This window comes from Hemitrygon akajei, chromosome 25, assembly GCF_048418815.1.
Source record: "Hemitrygon akajei chromosome 25, sHemAka1.3, whole genome shotgun sequence".
Taxonomy (NCBI): Eukaryota; Metazoa; Chordata; class Chondrichthyes; order Myliobatiformes; family Dasyatidae; genus Hemitrygon; species Hemitrygon akajei.
Genome location: NC_133148.1, coordinates 7,795,587 through 7,820,990, shown reverse-complemented (window position 1 = coordinate 7,820,990; position 25,404 = coordinate 7,795,587). Strand labels below are relative to the sequence as shown.

At 44.4% G+C, this 25,404-nt stretch overlaps 1 protein-coding gene across 2 annotated transcripts; it reads right to left on the bottom strand.

The window, feature by feature from the left end:
• Positions 1-23,528, bottom strand: sdhaf1 (succinate dehydrogenase complex assembly factor 1). 2 transcript variants are annotated; one of them, XM_073029021.1, is made up of 2 exons: positions 23,392-23,528; positions 1-907 (listed from the first exon to the last, which is right to left on the bottom strand). In XM_073029021.1, the coding sequence occupies exon 2, from the start codon at positions 875-877 to the stop codon at positions 608-610; it is 270 nt and encodes an 89-aa protein (XP_072885122.1). In that variant the 5' UTR covers positions 878-907; positions 23,392-23,528; the 3' UTR covers positions 1-607. The 2 variants fall into 2 exon arrangements, with proteins under 2 accessions (XP_072885122.1, XP_072885124.1); XM_073029023.1 differs by having other exon boundaries at positions 23,381-23,522.
• Positions 23,529-25,404: the final 1,876 nt, after the last annotated feature.

The window sequence follows — 25,404 nt, the reverse complement described above, 5'->3', positions numbered from 1 at the left end:
TCTCTTCAAAGAATAAAGTTTATTTTGAAGAAATTTCTTATTGAAGGAAATAATGTAGTGTAAAATCTTCACTACTCATGATTTTGTGAATGAAAGTTTAAGATCTACATTTAAACAACAAAAACACAACAATTCAAATTGAAGAATCCAGTGGGTCAAGCAGCATTTGTAGAAGCACAGGGATAGTCGACATTTAAGGTCAAGATCCTGCATTAGGACTGATAGTGCAGATGGAATACATTTGAGCACCTGTAGTATATATTTATAACCAGCTTTCATGACCACACCCCACCCTATGAGGCAATTTTAACTGCAATTACAGCTGCACTTTAGCAGACTGTAGGTGTATTTGTTTCAACTTATTTTAAAATATGCACCTACAGTTTACTACAGTACAGCCATAATTATAGTCAAAATTGCTTCATAGGGTGGGGTGTGGTCATGAAAGTTGGTATACAAATGTATATATATATATCAAAGACCATAGCATCTGGCTCTTGAATTAAGTGCATATCTTGCACTAACACTTAACCAAGTTACAATCACTGCAGACGTACTTCATAAAGATAGTATTAACCAACTTCAGTCAGTCTTTAAAACTAAGATGTCAACTCTTTTGTGCCACGTGGTTGTTTGATGGATTGAATTTAATAAAAGCTGTAACTTGTTTGGTATTTGACTCCCTTAAAAGTTCCAGCTGCCTCTGTCCTCTCCTCAGCAGGTATTCGATGTGCATCACGTCCGTTCTGGATATTTGGGAGTTTTTATGAAATTCATCCCGAATCAGAGGCAAAGAGCCAGGTTTATCTTTAGCAGCTCGAAGGAATTGCTTGTAAAGTTTTAACACCTGTTTCTGTAATTTGCTGTGTCTAACCATGATGTCAAATCAGTCTGAATTAATCTGGATCTATGAGAAACACAGAAATTAGGTTATGAAGCCTTCTGTCAGTCACTTACAATCAAAATAAAATGTTCACCAAGTATAGTTTTTTAAATTATTCTTGTTCAACAAAGTGGATCCAAATGCCAAATTAACACACTCAAATCACATTGATTTAATTCCAAATAATTAAGAGTTCAGAAGGAAAAAAATTAGTTGGGTCAATTAAATCATTATCAGAATACTTCATTCTTTTTAATGGCTGACCATTAGCAAAAATTAACACAGAAAATGCTGGATATAAAGTAAATTTATTGTCAAAATACATGTATGTCGGTGTCAAAATGATTGTTGTGTGGGTAGTGCGTGTTGCTCTCACTTTCAGCTTCCACCGCTGGCCAGCAGTTTTGCGAAAAGGAGAGCTGAGTGTGTAAGTCTCTCCAACAGCAAGCCTCACGTAGTGCCTCCTCGCCAGCGACAACGGAAACTGCATTCCTTTCGGACTCGGGCTGAACTACCGAGGACGGGGAGGAGATCTGGCCCCTGTATTTAGCACGCAGGTCCACCGGTGTGTGGACACACCCTGATGCTCGTAAACCAGATCCTCAGCTATGGGTGAATAGCTCCACTGTGTTGGCCAGAAAGAATGACAATCTTCAAATCAGTGAATTCAAATGAATCAAGGACAGTGGAAGCAGTCTTTGTTTTTGCCGTGTGCTTGGGGGATGGAGGCTGCCATTTTGTGAAGACACTCGATTCTCCATTTTGTGAGCTTGACATGCTGGACTTGATTAGTGTTTTAAAGAAGGCACAAAGACTCTTCAGGTAATCTGCTGGACTGGAGGTCATTTCCAGATAAGGAGTTGTTTGTGAGGTGTTCTTTGGTTGGCTATAACATGCAGGATTGTGAATGCCTGAGGCGATTCAAGCTCATTGGCGATTCAGCAACTGTCCCTTGATGGGAAGAGGATAATAGATGGAGGCTGCTTGGACCAGAGCCAATGACCAGGTGTTAAAGGCCAGACACATGACCTGCGGCCAATGACACGGGAATGCAACATTTGAATTGATAAGCAATGGATATAAAAGTGGATGCTTTGTGTGTGCCGGTGGCGCTAACTTCAAAGAATAACCATCGCAGATACAAGCAAGAAGAACCCTGCGTGAAGCACGTGGAGAGTGAATCGGGACCACGAGGAAAAAGGAGCGCTTGGCCAGCGTAAATTCCTCTGCCCGGGTAATAGCTTTGCTATTCTTTGACTATCCAGGAGAGTCAGGGATACATAGCAGGTGTGCGCACAAGGTATTTATTGTATGAATTCACGTATTTGTTAGTTTGAACAATAAAGGTAATTGTCAGTAAATACAGATCTCTCTGTGCCTCACTCAGAATCGTTGTAAGAGGTAGAAGCGGTAGCTCTCTCTCTTTTTCCAACAGAATTGGCGTCCCTGTGTGGGCTCAAGGTTAAATCTCTTGTTGAGTCAGCACGAGACTCGAGCTGGACCACGTGGGTGAGAAACAGAGAAATCGGGGCTGGGTAACTGGTTGGTAGTGACCCAGGATGAAGAATTTAGGGAAATCTGCAAGTCCGAAGGACTTGGATAGTTTTGATTGGAGGGAATTCCTCCAGAAGTACGTATTGGGGAAATGGCCACAATACGGGGAGTGTGCTGGACACACCAGCGGTAAAGGCGGCAAAGTGTTGTTTAGAATTGCCCAAGGGAAATTGTCGGACAAGGAATTTAAGCGACTACTGAAGCCAGTAGCAGTTGCCTGCCTCATTGAGGAATTAATAGGAAATCGGGAAAAAGCCAACGCTGAGAGAGATAAGTTAGCAGACGAAAACAAAAGAATCCGAGAGGAGTTAGAAAACGAAAACAGAATGCTCAGAAAGGAGTTACAAATCCTCAAGGGAAATTTTACAGATTTACAGGGACAAAGAAGTATGGATTTGGTGCATATGAATCGGTTTCAGCTGAAATGCGAGAAACTTGTTAAAGAACAGAGTAAACTGGAAAAGGAAGCTAATTTAGCCAAGAGCCAAGCAGAAGAATTAAAGAAACAGTGCAGTGATTTAAAAACAGCTATAAATGTGATACAGAAATCAGTTTCTGAAAAGAGAAGTAATACTAGTGACCATACAAAGTGTTTAAAGCAGATACAAAAGCTGCAGGACCAACTTTCTGCACAGAGGGGAATAATATGCGCTTTTGGATCTGAAAGAGGGGAAGAGAGTGAATATGTCGATATAGATTGGAACGGTTTAGCCGATGATGTGACTAGATATGGTCTTGATAATGACAAAGCGCTTTTTCCTGAAGATCCCCTGCCCACATACATTACTAAGGAATCGCCGGTGCCAACGGCACCACTAGCCCCCGTAGTTACTATTCGAGAGAGGGGAGCTGGGGCAGGAAATCAAAACCAGAATATAACATACACTACTCCGTTTGGAGTACAGCAGCTCAGAGATATTGCCAAAGATATCAGAATTTGTGGGTTCAGAGATGATCCTCGGGAACTGTTTCAAGCCACTAATCATCAGAGAATAATACACTATCTAGATGACGCCGAGGAAAGGAAATTGATTATTATGTGTTTACATCCAAATATACAACAACAAGGTGGGGGCACAAATGAGGAATTAAAGACGGCAATATTGACGGTTATGGGTATTAACAGAGGCGATCCTGTAGAGGCGCTAGCCAAATGTTACCAGAGGAGAGGTGAACACCCCACGGTGTTTGCGTCCCGTTTATGGACGGTGTTCCAAGGAGTATATGGAACAACAGTAGATCGAGACCATTTAGGACCAGAGCCCTTAAATAGATGGTTAAGGACATTGGAGGCTCACTCTACCGATGAATCTAAAAAGGTATTAGAAATGTTTGATCCCACTGACCCTACACATAATGAGGCATCGATACTGAGGAAAATGAGTAGAGCATGGGAAAAGGAGACACCAAAGGCCAAATAAACCCGCTAAGCCGAGTTCATTGCACCATAGGTGGCTCTGTGGCACAGGAGGGAAGGAAAAGGAGTGGGAGAGCTACAGTGATAGGGGATTCGATTGTAAGGGGAATAGATAGGTGTTTCTGCGGCCGCAAACGAGACTCCAGGATGGTATGTTGCCTCCCTGGTGCAAGGGTCAAGGATGTCTCTGAGCGGCTGCAATGGATGGGAGGGTGAACAGCCAGTGGTCGTGGTGCACATAGGTATCGACGATATAGGTAAAAAACGGGATGAGGTCCTACAAGGTGAATTTAGGGAGTTAGGAGATAAACTAAAAAGTAGGACCACAAAGGTAATAATCTCTGGATTACTACCAGTGCCACGTGCTAGTCAGAGTAGAAATAGGAGGATATTTCAGATGAATACGTGGCTTGAAAAATGGTGCAAGGGGGAGGGATTCAAATTTCTGGGGCATTGGAACCAGTTCTGGGGGAGGTGGGACCAGTATAAACAGGACGGTCTGCACCTGGGCTGGACTGGAACCGATGTCCTAGGGGGAGCGTTTGCTACTGCTCTTCAGGAGGCTTTAAACTAATGTGGCAGGGGGATGGGAACAAGTGCAGAGAGACAGAGGGGTGTGAAATGAGGGTAGAAGTAAAAAGTAGTAAGGTGAAAAGTAAAAGTGACAGGCAGGCAAATCCAGGGCAAAAAGCAAAAAGAGCCACTTTTCAACATAATTGTATAAGGGCTAAGAGTGTTGTAAAAACAAGCCTGAAGGCTTTGTGTGTCAATGCGAGGAGCATTCGTAACAAGGTGGATGAATTGAATGTGCAGATAGTTATTAATGAATATGATATAGTTGTGATCACAGAGACATGGCTCCAGGGTGTCCAAGGATGGGAGCTCAACATCCAGGGATATTCAATATTCAGAAGGGATAGACAGGAAAGAAAAGGAGATGGGGTAGCATTGCTGGTTAGAGAGGAGATTAACGCAATAGAATGGAAGGACATTAGCCTGGAGGATGTGTTATTGATATGGGTAGAGCTGCATAACACTAAGGGGCAGAAAACGCTGGTGGGAGTTGCGTACAGGCCACCTAACAGCAGTAGTGAGGTTGGGGATGGCATTAAACAGGAAATTAGAAATGCGTGCAATAAAGGAACAGTAGTTATAATGGGTGACTTCAATCTACATATAGATTGGGTGAACCAAATTGGTAAGGGTGCTGAGGAAGAGGATTTCTTGGAATGTATGCGGGATGGTTTTCTGAACCAACATGTCGAGGAACCAACTAGAGAGCAGGCCATTCTAGACTGGGTATTGAGCAATGAGGAAGGGTTAGTTAGCAATCTTGTGGTGCAAGGCCCCTTGGGTAAGAGTGACCATAATATGGTGGAATTCTTCATTAAGATGGAGAGTGACATAGTTAATTCAGAAACAAAGGTTCTGAACTTAAAGAAGGGTAACTTTGAAGGTATGAGACGTGAAATAGCTAAGATAGACTAGCAAATGATACTTAAAGGGTTGACGGTGGATATGCAATGGCAAGCATTTAAAGATCGCATGGATGAACTACAACAATTGTTCATCCCAGTTTGGCAAAAGAATAAGCCAGGGAAGGTAGTGCACCTGTGGCTGACAAGGGAAATTAGGGATAGTATCAAGTCCAAAGAAGAAACATATAAATTAGCAAAAAAAAGCGGCACACCTGAGGACTGGGAGAAATTCAGAGACCAGCAGAGGAGGACAAAGGGCTTAATTAGGAAAGGGAAAAAATATTATGAGAGAAAGCAGGCAGGGAACATAAAAACTGACTGTAAAAGCTTTTACAGATATGTGAAAAGAAAGGTTGGTCAAGACAAATATAGGTCCTCTACAGTCAGAAACAGGTGAATTGATCATAGGGAACAAAGCCATGGCAGACCAATTGAATAACTACTTTGGTTCAGTCTTCACTAAGGAGGACATAAATAATCTTCGGGAAATAGTAAGGGACCGAGGGTCTAGTGAGGTGGAGGAACAGAGGGAAATACATGTTAGTAGGGAAGTGGTGTTAGGTAAATTGAAGGGTTTAAAGGTAGATAAATCCCCAGGGCCAGATGGTCTGCATCCCAGAGTGCTTAAGGAAGTAGCCCAAGAAATAGTGGATGCATTAGTGATAATTTTTCAAAACTCCTTAGATTCTGGATTAGTTCCTGAAGATTGGAGGGTGGCTAATGTAACCCCACTTTTTAAAAAAGGAGGGCGAGAGAAAGCGGGGAATTATAGACCGGTTAGTCTGACATCGGTGGTGGGGAAAATGCTAAGAGTCGGTTATCAAAGATGTGATAACAGCACATTTGGAAAGAGGTGAATCATCGGAAAAAGTCAGCATGGATTTCTGAAAGGAAAATCATGTCTGACGAATCTTACAGAACTTTTTGAAGATGTAACTAGTAGAGTGGATAGGGGAGAGCCAGTGGATGTGGTATATTTAGATTTTCAAAAGGCTTTTGACAAGGTCCCACACAGGAGATTAGTGTGCAAACTTAAAGCACGCGGTATTGGGGGTATGGTATTGATGTGGATAGAGAATTGGTTGGCAGACAGGAAGCAAAGAGTGGGAGTAAACGGGACCTTTACAGAATGGCAGGCAGTGACTAGTGGGGTGCCGCAAGGCTCAGTGCTGGGACTCCAGTTGTTTACAATATATATTAATGATTTAGACGAGGGAATTAAATGCAGCATCTCCAAGTTTGCGGATGACACGAAGCTAGGCGGCGGTGTTAGCTGTGAGGAGGATGCTAAGAGGATGCAGGGTAACTTAGATAGGTTAGGTGAGTGGACAAATTCATGGCAGATGCAATTTAATGTGGATAAATGTGAGGTTATCCACTTTGGTTGCAAGAATAGGAAAACAGATTATTATCTGAACGGTGGACAATTAGAAAAAGGGGAAATGCAACGAGACCTGGGTGTCATTGTACACCAGTCATTGAAGGTGGGCATGGAGGTACAGCAGGCAGTCAAAAAGGCAAATGGTATGTTGACATTCATAGCAAAAGGATTTGAGTACAGGAGCAGGGAGGTTCTACTGCAGTTGTACAAGGCCTTGGTGAGAATATTGTGTGCAGTTTTGGTCCCCTAATCTGAGGAACGACATTCTTGCCACAGAGGGAGTACAGAGAAGGTTCACCAGATTGATTCCTGGGATGGCAGGACTTTCATATGAAGAAAGACTGGATCGACTAGGCTTATACTCACTGGAATTTAGAAGATTGAGGGGGGATCTTATTGAAACGTATAAAATTCTAAAGGGTTTGGACAGGCTAGATGCAGGAAGATTGTTTCCGATGTTGGGGAAGTCCAGAAAACAGTTTAAGGATAAAGGGGAAGCCTTTTAGGATCGAGATGAGGAAAAACCTCTTCACACAGAGAGTGGTGAACCTGTGGAATTCTCTGCCACAGGAAACAGTTGAGGCCGGTTCATTGGCTATATTTAAGAGGAAGTTAGATATGGCCCTTGTGGCTAAAGGGATCAGGGGGTATGGAGAGGAAGCAGGTACAGGGTTCTGAGTTGGATGATCAGCCATGATCATACTGAATGGCGGTGCAGGCTCGAAAGGCTGAATGGCCTACTCCTGCACCTATTTTCTATGTTTCTAATGCTTATAAACTCATGACTGGAAGAAACATGAAAGGGTTAGAGGAGTTGTTAGGGTTAGATTTGTCAGAACCTGAAATAGATGGGATTGTGTCAGAAAAGTGGGTACAACAGTTGGTAGAGACAGTGAAAGAGGCCAATTATGTGGCAGCTCATCAAATAGGAAAGAAGCAGCAGCACAGTAAAGCCTACTTTGACTCAAAAGTCAGTCCCATAGAATTAAGCCCAGGACAAAGAGTGATGATTAGAATACACCAACCCACTTCATTTTAAAATCCAAGGTTTGCAAGGCCCTATGAAATCATAGACAAAGCAAGTCCATCAGTATACAGGGTGCTAACTTTTCCAGATAAAAGTGGATGATACCATATCAACCAGTTGAAATTGGTGGGGGAGAAACAGGAAAATTATCATCATTGACATCTAACAATTGATGTACATGATAGTCCCAATTTTGGAGACTTGACAATTGATGTACACAATAGTTCTGATTTGGAAGATCTGAATTTGAAACAGTTATTCCAAGAAGATGGCAACAGATCTGACCAAGGAGGAGTTTTTCCATTTTCTTAGTTTGAAAAACAGGTGAGATGTGTAAATAAAATAAGGAGGAGAAATACATTGGTTGCTGCCTCCCATGTCTTAAAACAAAATTGGGTGAGAAAAGATGGATGACTTGAGTCCAAAGATGATTGGGAGCCTAGATTGCATGGGTTGGAAAACCAGATAGAAAACATGGATTTAAAGTAATTCAAGATTGAAACTGGAAATAAGAGCAGATATTATCCTTTGTGTATTTACAGATTTAGTTCAATATGAAGAGAATAATGCAGTTTATGGTGATGGAATTCACCATGACTGGGGTCATAATTGGTTGTGCTTCCGAAACATTACTGCCGATGAACTTGTCAACAACAACATCGTTATATGAAGACTATTCGGTGATCGAAAGAAACTTTTCTCAACGGATACGGGTAATACAGGCGCATGTGGAAGAAATGGAAGACTCAAATTTGTATTATGCTGGGGTAGATGGTTTGATGTGTGTGGATAAAACATTAAATATTCCATAAGGTACTGGGTACTTGTGATGATGATAAAGGGAGGTTTTATGTGGGTGCAGTATTCCACATTCTCCATCATGGAAATAATTTAACTTACTCCTTGAAAAGGGTTCACAATGTAGGTAAATATCATGAGAATACTTGGATATCCTTAAGCAACCCACCAAAACATGCTATTGTTATGAATGGTATCAGAAAAGGAATAGATTTATCGAAATGTCAATGAGGGGGGAAATCACTGAGCTTGTCCAGAAGAGATGACTAGACAAAAACTTGTGGATTGGGGATTTAATACTTATGAAAATTGCTCATTGTCTATTTTGCCTGTGGGTAATGATTCTTTTCTGCAGTATGCACTGGTGGGACAAACATAGTATATTATCCAAGACCAAGGAGATGGTGGTGGACTTTAGGAGATCTAGGCCTCATATGGAGCCAGTGATCATTAATGGAGAATGTGTGGAGCAGGTTAAGACCTACAAGTATCTGGGAGTACAGTTAGACGAGAAGCTAGACTGGACTGCCAACACAGATGCCTTGTGCAGGAAGGCACAGAGTCGACTGTACTTCCTAAGAAGGTTGGCGTCATTCAATGTCTGTAGTGAGATGCTGAAGATGTTCTATAGGTCAGTTGTGGAGAGCGCCCTCTTCTTTGTGGTGGCGTGTTGGGGAGGAAGCATTAAGAAGAGGGACGCCTCACGTCTTAATAAGCTGGTAAGGAAGGCGGGCTCTGTCGTGGGCAAAGTACTGGAGAGTTTAACATTGGTAGCTGAGCGAAGGGCGCTGAGTAGGCTACGGTCAATTATGGATAACTCTGAACATCCTCTACATAGCACCATCCAGAGACAGAGAAGCAGTTTCAGCGACAGGTTACTATCGATGCAATGCTCCTCAGACAGGATGAAGAGGTCAATACTCCCCAATGCCATTAGGCTTTACAATTCTACCGCCAGGACTTAAGAACTTTTTAAAAGCTATTATTAATGCTTTTTGAGATAGTGATTTAGATGCATATCATATTTTTTACTGAGTTAAGTATTGTATGTAATTAGTTTTGCTACAACAAGTGTATGGGACATTGGAAAAAAGTTGAATTTCCCCATGGGGATGAATAAAGTATCTATCTATCTATCTATCTATAGCAACATCAGCTATGAGTTATACCAAGGGATGGAAAGAGTGTCCTTTGGAAAGTCACAATGTTGCAATTGAGGATGTGACTTTAAATTTGACTATTGGAGGACAAACTTTGCCTAAACCAGCAGTGGAGAAGGTAGTGGAGGAAAGTCTTTCAATCCAACGAACTGATACAGATCGATATTTGTGGGACTATGTTGTAACTGAGTTGCCACCGATTCCTCATTTGACTGCAGACTGGACACGCGTGGTGGAGGAGGCAAAGGAAATAATTCATCAGTGGTCTGAACATTCAAAAATTATTAAGACACATGCTGAGAAGGCAAATGAAATGTTGAATGACTTAGACTTTTGGGATAAATTTTGGAATTGGGGATCAAATGTTCAAATACATCCATGGGTGAGGGTAATCTCACATGCTGCAGTAATATTAATTTTCGTACACTGATGATTGTATTATTTAATGTGTATCAACTCAGAAGATGGAAGGCTGAAATTATGCAAAAGGTAGAGGGGAATGATTTTGCACTACTGAAAAAAAGATGGCCAGTATAAAAATTGTATGAATTTAGTAAGTAAAAGTTATAATGTAAGTGCAGTACACCTGCTGGGGATCCATGGCAATCCAGTGGATGGTCAATAGAATAGAGGAGGATAGTGATCCTAAGATAAATCTTTGGATCAAGAGGAGGGATATGTTGGCCAGAAAGAATGACAATCTTCAAATCAGTGAATTCAAATGAATCAAGGACAGTGGAAGCAGTCTTTGTTCTTGCCATGTGCTTGGGGGATGGAGGCTGCCATTTTGTGAAGACACTCGATTCTCCATTTTGTGAGCTTGACATGCTGGACTTGATTAGTGTTTTAAAGAAGGCACAAAGACTCTTCAGGTAATCTGCTGGACTGGTCATTTCCAAATAAGGAGTTATTTGTGAGGTGTTCTTTGGTTGGCTATAACATGCAGGATTGTGAATGCCTGAGGTGATTCAAGCTCATTGCTGACTGAGAACAAAGAGCCATGAGTCAGCAACTGTCCCTTGATGGGAAGAGGATAATAGATGGATGCTGCTTTGGACCAGAGCCAATGACCAGGTGTTAAAGGCCAGACACATGACCTGCGGCTAAAGATACGGGAATGTGACATTTGAATTGATAAGCAATGGATATAAAAGTGGATGCTTTGTGGGTGCCGGTGGCGCTAACTTTGAAGAATAACCATCGCAGATACAAGCGAGAAGAACCCTGCGTGAAGCACGTGGAGAGTGAATCGGGACCACGAGGAACAAGGAGCGCCTGGCCAGCGTAAATTCCTTCGCCCGGGTAATAGCTTTGCTATTCTTTGACTATCCAGGAGAGTCAGGGATACTTAGCAGAGGTGTGCGCACAAGGTACTTAGTGTATGAATTCACGTATTTGTTTGAACAATAAAGGTAATTGTCAGTAAATACAGATCTCTCTGTGCCTCACTCAGAATCGTTGGAAGAGGTAGAAGCGGTAGCTCTCTCTCTCTCTTTTTCCAACAACTGCCTTGTGGGTATCTTTGGGAGAGATGAAGGATACGGGAGTAAACCCAGACAGCAAATCTCGAGTGGAGCCTCTAAGGCGGCTGGACGTCATTGAACATCCTTCCGGCAGCTCCTGTAGCCAAGCTAGTGCCAAACGTATTGCTCCATAAGCTTTCCTTTGGACTACACCAGTGAGGCCGAGAGGAAAATCTTGATGACTGGGCATCTCAGGATACCTTCTGCCTAGGCTTGTGATAATGATCATCACCCATTATCCTTTGAGACAAATGGATGCCAACCAACCACATATATCTCACCATATACAACCCCAAGATTCATTTTCTTGTGCCATACTCAATAAATTGAAGAACACAATAGAATCAATAGACCACACTCAACAGAACAAACAACCAATGTGCAAAAGACAACAAACTGTGCAAATACAAACATAAATAATAATTAGCAAGTAATATTGAGAACATGAGATGAAGAGTCCTTGAAAGTGAGCCCATAGGCTGTGAGATCAGTTCAGTGACGGGGTGAGTGAAGTTATCCCCTCTGGTTCAAGAGCCTGATGGCTGAGGGGTAATAACTGTTCCTGAAGCTGCTGGTTTGGGTCCTGAATCTCTGTACCTTCTTTGTGATGGCAGCAACGAGAAGAGAGCATGGCCTGGGTGGTAGGATGCTGCTTTCCTGCAACAGCGCTCCATGTAGATATGCTTATGATATTCAGAGCTCCCACTTTGAGATCACCCTTAATTTAGTACCCCAGAATTGAGGGCTCTATCCGTGACAGACTGGGCTGTGTCGTTTCCGCTCCTTTTTGTAGGATTTGACATTCAAAGGTTTTGGTGCTTCCATACCAGGCCATGACATATACTCTCCACCACACATCTATTGAAGTTTATCAAAGTTTTAGATTCCATGCCGAATCTTTGCAAACTTCTAAGGAAGTAGAGGCACTGCCGTGCTTCCTTTGTAATGGGCCATGCGTGTTGGAGTCAGGACAGTTCCTCTGAAATGATAGCAGCTGGTCAGGTCCATAAAAAGAGGGGAAAATAATAAATATTTCAGGTTGGTGAGCTTAAATGAGAGCTACCAATTGGAGATACGGAAGTTGTTTGGTGGAGGAAAAGGAGTAAGGAGAGAAAAGAACGTAAGTACTACGATCATAGGAGCCATCAATAATAAAGAAGATGACACAAATTTAAAGAGATTACACAAAGGGGACCAGTCAATGAAGCATTGTGTGCCTCTGGATGTTTCATCACACCAATCTCTGTAAACATCCTAGGAGATCGTCATTTTCTGAGATACTCAAATCACTCTGTCTGGCACCTTTGACCATTGGGTGGTCAAAGTCACTTAGATCACATTTCTTCCCCATTCTGATGTTTGAATAAATGCTGAACCTCTTGACCACATCTGCAGGCTTTTAGGCATTGAGTTGCTGCCACGTGATTGGCTGATTAGTTGCATCATTAAGCAGATGTACCTAATTAAGTGCCACTGAGTCTAAGGGCCAACATCAAAAAGGTACAACAGCTCCTCTACTTTCTTAGAGGTTTGCATAGATTTGGCATGTCACCAAAAACTCTGACAAACTCCTATAGATACACTGTGGAGAGTATCCTAAACATGAGAAAATGTGTAGAGCTGGAAATCCAAAGCAACACATAGTTGTGAGAGTACCCTGTCTGGCTGCACCACGTTCCATTGCAACACCAATGCCCAGGAACTTATTCGAGGAAGTGACAAAACACATTGCTGAAGGTGCTGCAGTTGATATGGTGTACGTAGATTTTAGTAAGGCATATAACAAAGGTTCCCCATGGTAGGCACACACAGAAAGTTAGGATGCATGGGATCCAGGGAAAATTGGCTGTGTGGATTCACAACTGGCTTGCCCACAGAAGGTGCAGACTGGTTGTAAATGGGAGTGTAGGTCCCAGACCAGTTGCGTTTCGCAGGGATCTATTCTAGGAGCTATGTTCTTGGAGAGTTTTAGTAATGACTTAGATGGCGGAGTGGAAGAGTGGGCTGGTATATTTGCAGATGGTGGTGTTGCGGTTAGTGCAAAAGGTTGTTAAGGGTTACAATGGGACATTGACAGGATGCAGAGCTGGGCTAAGAAATAGATGGAGTTCAATCTAGAAAAGTGTGAAGGGATTCACTTTGGAAAGTCAAACAGGAAGGCAGATTACAGGGTTAAGCAGCAGGATTTTTAGCAATTGGAGGATCTTGGGGGTCTACATCCAGAGTCCTCAAAGTTGCCATGCAAGTTGATAGGGTGGTTAAAGGTCATATAATGTGTTGGCTTCATTAGTCGGAGGACTGAATTCAAGAGCCATGAGGTAATGCTGCAAATCTATAAAACTCTGGTTAGAGCACACTTATAGTATTGTCTGCAGTTCTGGTTGCCTCGGTATGGGGTGTAGAAGCTTTAGAGAAGGTGCTGAGGAGATTTACCAGATTAATGCCTGGATTAGAGACATGCTTTATGAGGAAAGGATGGGCTTTCTCTTCCGAGCGAAGGAGGTGAATACAGTGGCATGCAAAAGTTTGGGCACCCTTGGACAAAATTTCTGTTACTGTGAATAGTTAAGTGAGTAGAAGGTAAACTGATCTCCAAAAGTCATAAAGTTAAAGATGAAACATTCTTTTCAACATTTTAAGCAAGATTAGTGTATTATTTTTGTTTTGTACAATTTTAGTGTGAAGAAAAGGAAAGGAGCACCATGCAAACGTTTGGGCATCCCAAGATAATTGAGCTCTCAGGTAACTTCTACCAAGATCTCAGACCTTAATTAGCTTGTTAGGGCTATGGCTTGTTCACAGTCATCATTAAGAAAGGCCAGGTGATGCAAATTTCAAAGCTTGACTCCTCAAACCTTGTCCCAACAATCAGCAGCCATGGGCTCCTCTAAGCAGCTGCCTACCACTCTGAAAATTAAAATAAATGATGCCCACAAAGCAGGAGAAGGCTATAAGAAGATAGCAAAGCGTTTTCAGGTAACCTGTTTCCTCAGTTTGTAATGTAATTAAGAAATGGCAGTTAACAGGAACGGTGGAGGTCAAGTTGAAGTCTGGAAGACCAAGAAAACTTTCTGAGAGAACCGCTTGTTGGATTGCTAGAGAGGCAAATCAAAACCCCTGTTTGACCGCAAAAGACCTTCAGGAAGATTTAGCAGACTCTGGAGTGGTGGTGCACTGTTCTACTGTTCAGCAACACCTGCACAAATATGACCTTCATCAGAAGAAAACCTTTCCTGTGTCCTCACCACAAAATTCAGCATCAGAAGTTTGCAAAGGAACATCTAAACAAGCCTAATGCATTTTGGAAACAAGTCCTGTGGACTGATGAAGTTAAAATAGAACTTTTTGGTCACCATGAGCAAAGGTATGTTTGGAGAGAGAAGTGCAGAATTTCATGAAAAGGACACCTCTCCAACTGTTAAGCAAGGGGGTGGATCAATCATGCTTTGGGCTTGTGTTGCAGCCAGTGGCACGGGGAACATTTCACTGGTAGAGGGAAGAATGAATTAAATTCAATACCAGCAAATTGTGGAAGCATACATCACACCGTCTGTAAAAAAAGCTGAATTTGGAGAAGGAAGCCTGAGAATCAGAATGGGAGTGCTGTGGGAGCCATTTTGATTTTTTTCTTCTCATCGAGGTTAAGAGAGGCGGGACTGCGCAGGCGTGTGACGTCGGGCAGTGAAGTGCGGAACATTTAAAAGGAACACAGCCTTATATACAGCAGGCAGCGGAGTGAAGGCTTAAGGGCTTTGGCTCAACAGGCTTAGGCAGAAACGGGCGAGGCAAGGTAGGTTTAGTTTTCAATTTTTCCTATTCTTTGAGGAAAGGGGGAATTATGAGTGTGAGGGCAGCTTGTTGTTCTTGGTGTTGGATGTGGGAGGTCCTGGAGTCTCCTAGCCTCCCGGATGTCCATATTTGCGCCAGATGCGCCGAGCTGCTGCTCCTAAGGGACTGTGTTAGGGAACTGGAGCTGCAGCTCGATGACCTTCATCTGGTAGGGAGAGTGAGGAGTTGATAGAGAGGAGTTACAGGCAGGTGGTCACACCAGGGCCATGGGAGGCAGACAAGTGGGTCACAGTTAAGAGAGCGTGCCTCTGGCACAGAGTCTGGCCTTGTAGCTCAGAAGGGTAGGGAAAGGAAGGTAGGGACTGTAGTAATAGGGGACGATAGTTAGGGGGTCAGATAGGCCATTCTGTGGACGCAGTCAGGAGACCCAGATGGTAGTTTGCCTCCCTGGCGCCAGGGTCCGGGATGTTTCTGATCGCATCCAAGGTATCCTGAAGTGGGAGGGTGAGGAGCCAGAGGTCGTGGTACATATAATGACGTAGGTAGGTAAAATGACGTAATGACGTAGGTAGGAAAAGGGAAGAGGTCCTGAAAGGAGAATATAGGAAGTTAGGAAGGGAGTTGAGAAGAAGGACTGCAAACGTAGTAATCTCGGGATTACTGCCTGTGCCATGCAACAGTGAGGGTAGGAAAGGAATGAGGTGGAGGATAAATGTGTGGCTGAGGGATTGGAGCAAGGGGCAGGGATTCAAGTTTCTGGATCATTGGAACCTCTTTTGGGGCAGGTGTGACCTGTACAAAAAGGAGAAGTTGCACTTGAATCCTAGGGGGGCTAATATCCTGGCGGGGAGATTTGCTAAGGCTACTGGGGAGACTTTAAACTAGAATGGTTGGGGGTGGGAATCAAATTGAAGAGACTAGGAGAGAGGAGGTTAGTTCACAAATACAGAAAGCTTGTAGACAGTGTGTGAGGGAGGATAGGCAGGTGATAGAGAAGGGGAGTGCTCAGACTGAAGATGTAGGGGAGAAGGAAGAAAAAGAAGATAGTAAAGTTGTTTGCACTGTCAGGGATAAACAGAGAGTAAGAGGTGGAGAATTTCTTAAATGCATTTATTTTAATGCTAGGAGCATTGTAAGAAAGGTGATTGAGCTTAGAGCATGGATTGATACCTGGAAATATGATGTTGTAGCTATTAGTGAAACATGGTTGCAGGAGGGGTGTGATTGGCAACTAATTATTCCTGGATTTCATTGCTTCAGGTGTGATACAATCGGACAGGCAAGAGGGGGAGGTGTTGCATTGCTTGTCAGAGAAAATATTACAGCAGTGCTTTGGCAGGATAGATTAGAGGGCTTGTCTAGGGAGACTATTTGGGTGGAATTGAGGGTAATAAATAGTAACACTTATAGGGGTGTATTATAGACCACCTAATGGGGAGCGAGAATTGGAGGAGCAAATTTGTAAGGAGATAGCAGATATTTGTAGTAAGGTTGTGATTGTGGGAGATTTTAATTTTCCACACATAGACTGGGAAGCCCATTCTGTAAAAGGGCTGGATGGTTTGGAGTTTGTAAAATGTGTGCAGGATAGTTTTTTGCAGCAATACATAGAAGTACCAACTAGTGAAGGGGCAGTGTTGGATCTCCTGCTAGGGAATGAGATAGGTCAGGTGACGGAGGTATGTGTTGGGGAGCACTTCGGGTCCAGTGATCACAATGCCATTAGTTTCAATGTAATTACGGAGAAGGATAGGACTGGACCCAGGGTTGAGATTTTTGATTGGAGTAAGGCTAACTTTGAGGAGATGCGAAAGGATTTAGAAGGAGTGGATTGGGACAATTTGTTTTATGGGAAGGATGTAGTAGAGAAATGGAGGCCATTTAAAGGTGAAATTTTGAGGGTACAGAATCTTTATGTTCCTGTTAGGTTGAAAGGAAAGGTTAAAAGTTTGAGAGAGCCATGGTTTTCAAAGGATATTGGAAACTTGGTTCGGAAAAAGAGAGAGATCTACAATAAATATAGGCAGCATGGAGTAAATGAGGTGTTCGAGGAATATAAAGAATGTAAAAAGAATCCTAAGAAAGAAATTAGAAAAACTAAAAGAAGATACGAGGTTCCTTTGGCAAGTAAGGTGAAAATAAATCCAAAGGGTTTCTGCAGTTATATTAATAGCAAAAGGATAGTGAGGGATAAAATTGGTCCCTTAGAGAATCAGAGTGGACAGCTATGTGTGCAGCCAAAAGAGATGGGGAAGATTTTGAACAATTTCTTTTCTTCGGTATTCACTGAGGAAAAGGATATTGAATTGCTTAATGGAAACAAGTAGGGTGGTTATGGAAACTATGAAGATTAAAGAAGAGGAAGTACTGGCACTTTTAAAGAAATATGAAAGTGGATAAGTCTCTGGGTCCTGACAGGATATTCCCTAGGACCTTGAGGGAAGTTAGTGTAGAAATAGTAGGAACTCTGACAGAAATATTTCAAATGTCATTAGAAACGGGGATGGCATATTGCTCATATGGTTCCATTGTTTAAAAAGAGTTCTAAGAGTAAACCTAGCAATTATCGGCCTGTAAGTTTGATGTCAGTGGTGGGTAAATTAATGGAAAGTATTCTTAGAGATGGTATATATAATTATCTGGATAGACAGGGTCTGATTAGGAACAGTCAACAGGGAAGGTGGAAGGTCATGTTTGACAAATCTTACTGAATTTTTTGAAGAGGTTACGAGGAAAGTTGACGAGGGTAAAGCAGTGGATGTTGTCTATATGGACTTCAGTAAGGCCTTTGACAAGGTTCCACACAGAAGGTTAGTTAGGAAGGTTCAATTGTTAAGTATTAATATTGAAGTAGTAAAATGGATTCAACAGTGGCTGGATGGGAAATGCCAGTGAGTAGTGGTGGATAACTGTTTGTCAGGTTGGAGGCCGTTGACTAGTGGTGTGCCTCAGGGATCTGTACTGGCTCCAATGTTGTTTATCATATACATTAATGATCTGGATGATGGGGTGGTAAATTGGATTAGTAAGTATGCAGATGATGCTAAGATAAGTGGCGTTGTGGATAATGAAGTAGGTTTTCAAAGCTTGCAAAGAGAGATTTAGGCCAGTTAAAAGAGTTGGCTGAAAGATGGCAGATGGAGTTTAATGCTGATAAGTGTGAGGTGCTACATTTTGGTATGACTAATCAAACTAGGACATACATGGTAAATAGTAGGGCATTGAAGAATACAGTAGAACAGAGTGATCTTGGAATAATGGTACATAGTTCCCTGAAGGTGGAATCTCATGTGGACAGGGTGGTGAAGAAAGCTTTTGGTATGCTGGCCTTTATAAATCAGAGCATTGAGTATAGCAGTTGGGATGTAATGTTAAAATTGTACAAGGCATTGGTGAGGCCAAATTTGGAGTATTGTGTACAGTTCCGGTCACCGAATTATAGGAAAGATGTCAATAAAATAGAGAGAGTACAGAGAAGATTTACTAGAATGCTTACCTGGGTTTCAGCACCTAAATTACAGAGAAAGGTTGAACAAGTTAGGTCTTTATTCTTTGGAGCGTAGAAGGTTGAGGGGGGACTTGATAGAGGTATTTACAATAATGAGGGGGATAGATCGAGTTGACGTGGATAGGCTTTTTCCATTGAGAGTAGGGGAGATTCAAACAAGAGGACATGAGTTGAGAGTTAAGGGGCAAAAGTTTATGGGTGACACGAGGGGGAACTTCTTTACTCAGAGTGTGGTAGCTGTGTGGAACGAGCTTCCAGTATAAGTGGTAGAGGCAGGTTCGATATTGTCATTTAAAGAAAAAATTGGATAGGTATATGGACAGGAAAGGAATGGAGGGTTATGGGCTGAGGGCGGGCCAGTGTGACTAGGTGAAAGTAAGCGTTCGGCACGGACTAGAAGGGCCGAGATGGCCTGTTTCCGTGCTGTAATTGTTATATGGTTATATGGTCCAGGCATGGTTATATGAAACATAGAAAATAGGTGCAGGAGTAGGCTATTCGGCCCTTTGAGCCTGCACCGCCATTCAGTATGATCATGGCTGATCATCCAACTCAGAACCCTGTACCTGCTTTCTCTCCATACCCCCTGAACCTTTAGCCACAAGGGCCATATCTAACTTTCTCTTAAATATAGCCAATGAACCGGCCTCAACTGTTTCCTGTGGCAGAGAATTCCACAGATTCACCACTCTCTGTGTGAAGAAGTTTTTCCTCATCTCGGTCCTAAAAGGCTTCCCCTTTATCCTTAAACTGTGACCCCTCGTTCTGGACTTACCCAACATTGGAAACAATCTTCCTGCATCTAGCCTGTCCAATCCCTTTAGAATTTTATACGTTTCAATAAGATTCCCCCTCAATCTTCTAAATTCTAGTGAGTATAAGCCTAGTCGATCCAGTCTTTCTTCATATGAAAGTCCTGCTATCCCAGGAATCAATCTGGTGAACCTTCTTTGTACTCCCTCTATGGCAAGAATGTCTTTCCTCAGATTAGGGGACCAAAACTGCACACAATACTCTAGGTGCGGTCTCACCAAGGCCTTGTACAACTGCAGTAGAACCTCCCTGCTCCTGTACTCAAATCCTTTTGCAATGAATGCCAACATACCATTTGCCTTTTTCACCGCCTGCTGTACCTGCATGCCCACCTTCAATGACTGGTGTACAATGACACCCAGGTCTCGTTGCACCTCCCCTTTTCCTAATTGGCCACTGTTCAGATAATAATCTGTTTTCCTGTTCTTGCAACCAAAGTGGATAACCTCACATTTATCCACATTAAATTGCATCTGTCATGAATTTGCCCACTCACCTAACCTATCCAAGTCACCCTGCATCCTCTTAGCATCCTCCTCACAGCTAACACCGCCGCCCAGCTTCGTGTCATCCGCAAACTTGGAGATGCTGCATTTAATTCCCTCGTCTAAATCATTAATATATATTGTAAACAACTGGGGTCCCAGCACTGAGCCTTGCAGTACCCCACTAGTCACTGCCTGCCATTCTGAAAAGGTTCCGTTTACTCCCACTCTTTGCTTCCTGTCTGCCAACCAATTCTCTATCCACATCAATACCATACCCCCAATACCGTGTGCTTTAAGTTTGCACACTAATCTCCTGTGTGGGACCTTGTCAAAAGCCTTTTGAAAATCTAAACATACCACATCCACTGGCTCTCCCCTATCCACTCTACTAGTTATATCTTCAAAAAGTTCTATAAGATTCGTCGGACATGATTTTCCTTTCAGAAATCCATGCTGACTTTGTCCGATGATTTCACCTCTTTCCAAATGTGCTGTTATCACATCTTTGATAACCAACTCTAGCATTTTCCCCACCACCGATGTCAGACTAACCGGTCTATAATTCCCTGGTTTCTCTCTCCCTCCTTTTTTAAAAAGTGGGGTTACATTAGCCACCCTCCAATCCTCAGGAACTAATCCAGAATCTAAGGAGTTTTGAAAAATTATCACTAATGCATCCACTATTTCTTGGGCTACTTCCTTAAGCACTCTGGGATGCAGACCATCTGGCCCTGGGGATTTATCTACCTTTAAACCCTTCAATTTACCTAACACCACTTCCCTACTAACATGTATTTCCCTCTGTTCCTCCACCTCACTAGACCCTCGGTCCCTTACTATTTCCCGAAGATTATTTATGTCCTCCTTAGTGAAGACAGAACCAAAGTAGTTATTCAATTGGTCTGCCATGTCTTTGTTCCCTATGATCAATTCACCTGTTTCTGACTGTAAAGGACCTACATTTGTCTTGACCAATCTTTTTCTTTTCACTTATCTATAAAAGCTTTTACAGTTAGTTTTTATGTTCCCTGCCAGCTTTCTCTCATAATCTTTTTTCCCTTTCCTAATTAAGCCCTTTGTCCTCCTCTGCTGGTCTCTGAATTTCTCCCAGTCCTCAGGCGTGCCGCTTTTTTTTTGCTAATTTATATGTTTCTTCTTTGGACTTGATACTATCCCTAATTTCCCTTGTCAGCCACAGGTGCACTACCTTCCCTGGTTTATTCTTTTGCCAAACTGGGATGAACAATTGTTGTAGTTCATCCATGCGATCTTTAAATGCTTGCCATTGCATATCCATCGTCAACCCTTTAAGTATCATTTGCCAGTCTATCTTAGCTAATTCACGTCTCGTACCTTCAAAGTTACCCTTCTTTAAGTTCAGAACCTTTGTTTCTGAATTAACTATGTCACTCTTCATCTTAATGAAGAATTCCACCATATTATGGTCACTCTTACCCAAGGGGCCTTGCACCACAAGATTGCTAACTAACCCTTCCTTGTTGCTCAATACCCAGTCTAGAATGGCCTGCTCTCTAGTTGGTTCCTCGACATGTTGGTTCAGAAAACCATCCCGCATACATTCCAAGAAATCCTCTTCCTCAGCACTCTTACCAATTTGGTTCACCCAATCTATATGTAGATTGAAGTCACCCATTATAACTACTGTTCCTTTATTGCACGCATTTCTAATTTCCTGTTTAATGCCATCCCCAACCTCACTACTACTGTTAGGTGGCCTGTACACAATTCCCACCAGCGTTTTCTGCCCCTTAGTGTTATGCAGCTGTACCCATATCGATTCCACATCCTCCAGGCTAATGTCCTTCCTTTCTATTGCGTTAATCTCCTCTCTAACCAGCAATGCTACCCCACCTCCTTTTCTTTCCTGTCTATCCCTCCTGAATATTGAATATCCCTGGATGTTGAGCTCACATCCTTGGTCACCCTGGAGCCATGTCTCTGTGATCCCAACTATATCATATTCATTAATAACTATCTTCACATTCAATTCATCCACCTTGTTACGAATGCTCCTCGCATTGACACACAAAGCCTTCAGGCTTGTTTTTACAACACTCTTAGCCCTTATACAATTATGTTGAAAAGTGGCCCTTTTTGCTTTTTGCCCTGGATTTGCCTGCCTGCCACTTTTACTTTTCACCTTACTACTGAAAAGAGGATGGCTTCTACAACAGGATAATGATCCTAAATGCACCTCAAAATCCGCAATGGACTACCTCCAGAGGCGGAAGCAGAAAGAAGGTTTTGAAGTTTTGCCATTGCCTTCACAGTCCCCCAACCTAAAGATCATTGAAAATCTGTGGATAGACCTCAAAAGAGCAGTGCATGCAAGACAGCCCAAGTGCCTTTTGCAAGGAAGAATGGGCGAAAATCCCCTAAATAAGAATTGAAAAACTCTTAACTGGCTACAGAAAGTGTTTACAAGTTATTATACTTGCCAAAGGGGGTATTACTAAGTAATGACCATGCAGGGTGCCCAAACTTTTGCTTCCGACCCTTTTCCTTTTTTGTTATTTTGAAACTGTAAAAGATGTAATTAAAAAAGTAATCTGGCTTAAAATATTAAAAATATGTCATCTTTAACGTTATGCCTTTTGGAAATAATGGTCATTTTTTACTCGCTTAGCTATTCACAGTAACAGAAATTTTGACCGGGGTGCCCAAACTTTTGCATGCCACTGTAAGATTATAAGATGCATTATCATCTTATTAAGTTGGACAGTCAGTGCCTTTTCCCAAGGCAGAAATGGCTAATACAAGGGGGTCACAATTTTAATGATTGGTGGAAGGTATAGGTTGGATGTCAGAGGTGGGTATTCTACACCAGAGAATGCTGGGTTCATGGAACATGATGTCAGGGGACGGTGGTAGAGGCATTAGAGACACACGGATATAAGAAAAATTGGAGGGTTATGAGGAAGGGGAGACTTAAAGTGAACTTGCAGTAAGTTAAAAAGTCAGCACTATACCGTATGTCGAAGTCCTGTTCTGTTCTATGATCAAAAGAGGTAAATACAGCCCAGTTCACACAGGTAAAAACCCTCCCCACCACTGAGCACATTTACATGGGCCACTAACACATGAGAGCAGCACCCATCATGAAAGGCTCCCACTATCCAGTACATGTTCTCTTTTCGCCACTGTCATCAGGACCCACACCACCAGCTTCAGGAAATCATTACACTTCAACCATCAGGCTCTTGAACCAGTGTGGATAATTTCACTAAGAACTCTGAACTAATACTACAACCTGAAGTCTAATTTCATCTGCAAGTAAATGAATCTCACGGTAGTATATACATAATTTGATAGTAAATTTACTTTGAACTCCGTGTTTTCGTTGCTCTCATTGAGTTTTATTTCCCTCAGGACCCCACCAGTTACCGGCCCCGGGACCAGTAGCAACCAAAACCGGCTGCCCGCCCATCCAACTCCATCAGCGGCTGCTCGTGTTTCAGCTACCGGCCAATAAACCGAGAACGAACCGCAACACGCATATGCCCAGTAATTATGTGGATTAACTGCGCAAACACCCTCCACCTTTTACCAACCTTCCCAGAGAACCTCGCTTCTATCAGGGCTAAGTCAAGTTACGCCGGCTCCCCCAGTCCTCCAAGCGCTGCACCCTCCAACCACTCCCGGTCCTCCAAGCGCAGCGCCCTCCAACCACTCCCGGTCCTCCGAGAGCAAGGCTCTCCAACCACTCCCGGTCCTCCGAGCGCAGCGCCCTCCAACCACTCCCGGTCCTCCGAGAGCAAGGCTCTCCAACCACTCCCGGTCCTCCGAGCGCAGCGCCCTCCAACCACTCCCGGTCCTCCAAGAGCAAGGCTCTCCAACCACTCCCGGTCCTCCGAGCGCAGCGCCCTCCAACCACTCCCGGTCCTCCGAGAGCAAGGCTCTCCAACCACTCCCGGTCCTCCAAGCGCAGCGCCCTCCAACCACTCCCGGTCCTCCAAGCGCAGCGCCCTCCAACCACTCCCGGTCCTCCAAGCGCAGCGCCCTCCAACCACTCCCGGTCCTCCGAGAGCAAGGCTCTCCAACCACTCCCGGTCCTCCGAGAGCAAAGCTCTCCAACCACTCCCGGTCCTCCGAGAGCAAGGCTCTCCAACCACTCCTGGTCCTCCGAGCGCAGCGCCCTCCAACCACTCCCGGTCCTCCAAGAGCAAGGCTCTCCAACCACTCCCGGTCCTCCGAGCGCAGCGCCCTCCAACCACTCCCGGTCCTCCGAGAGCAAGGCTCCCCAACCACTCCCGGTCCTCCAAGCGCAGCGCCCTCCAACCTCTCCCGGTCCTCCAAGCGCAGCGCCCTCCAACCACTCCCGGTCCTCCAAGCGCAGCGCCCTCCAACCACTCCCGGTCCTCCGAGAACAAGGATCTCCAACCACTCCCGGTCCTCCAAGCACTGCACCCTCCAACCACTCCCGGTCCTCCGAGAGCAAGGCTCTCCAACCACTCCCGGTCCTCCAAGCGCTGCACCCTCCAACCACTCCCGGTCCTCCAAGCGCTGCACCCTCCAACCACTCCCGGTCCTCCGAGAGCAAGGCTCTCCAACCACTCCCGGTCCTCCGAGAGCAAAGCTCTCCAACCACTCCCGGTCCTCAGAGAGCAAGGCTCTCCAACCACTCCCGGTCCTCCGAGCGCAGCGCCCTCCAACCACTCCCGGTCCTCCGAGAGCAAGGCTCTCCAACCACTCCCGGTCCTCCGAGCGCAGCGCCCTCCAACCACTCCCGGTCCTCCGAGAGCAAGGCTCTCCAACCACTCCCGGTCCTCCGAGAGCAAGGCTCTCCAACCACTCCCGGTCCTCCAAGCGCTGCACCCTCCAACCACTCCCGGTCCTCCGAGAGCAAGGCTCTCCAACCACTCCCGGTCCTCCGAGAGCAAAGCTCTCCAACCACTCCCGGTCCTCAGAGAGCAAGGCTCTCCAACCACTCCCGGTCCTCAGAGAGCAAGGCTCTCCAACCACTCCTGGTCCTCCGAGAGCAAGGCTCTCCAACCACTCCCGGTCCTCCGAGAGCAAGGCTCTCCAACCACTCCCGGTCCTCCGAGAGCAAGGCTTTCCAACCACTCCCGGTCCTCCGAGCGCAGCGCCTTCCAACCACTCCCGGTCCTCCGAGAGCAAGGATCTCCAACCACTCCCGGTCCTCCAAGCGCTGCACCCTCCAACCACTCCCGGTCCTCCGAGAGCAAGGCTCTCCAACCACTCCCGGTCCTCCGAGCGCAGCGTCCTCCAACCACTCCCGGTCCTCCGAGAGCAAGGCTCTCCAACCACTCCCGGTCCTCCAAGCGCTGCACCCTCCAACCACTCCCGGTCCTCCAAGCGCTGCACCCTCCAACCACTCCCGGTCCTCCGAGAGCAAAGCTCTCCAACCACTCCCGGTCCTCAGAGAGCAAGGCTCTCCAACCACTCCCGGTCCTCAGAGAGCAAGGCTCTCCAACCACTCCTGGTCCTCCGAGAGCAAGGCTTTCCAACCACTCCCGGTCCTCCGAGAGCAAGGCTCTCCAACCACTCCCGGTCCTCCGAGAGCAAGGCTTTCCAACCACTCCCGGTCCTCCGAGCGCAGCGCC

Bases quoted from the DNA above. Each gene is read 5' to 3' on its own strand.
- sdhaf1 (XM_073029021.1), bottom strand. From the start codon at position 877: ATGGTTAGACACAGCAAATTACAGAAACAGGTGTTAAAACTTTACAAG.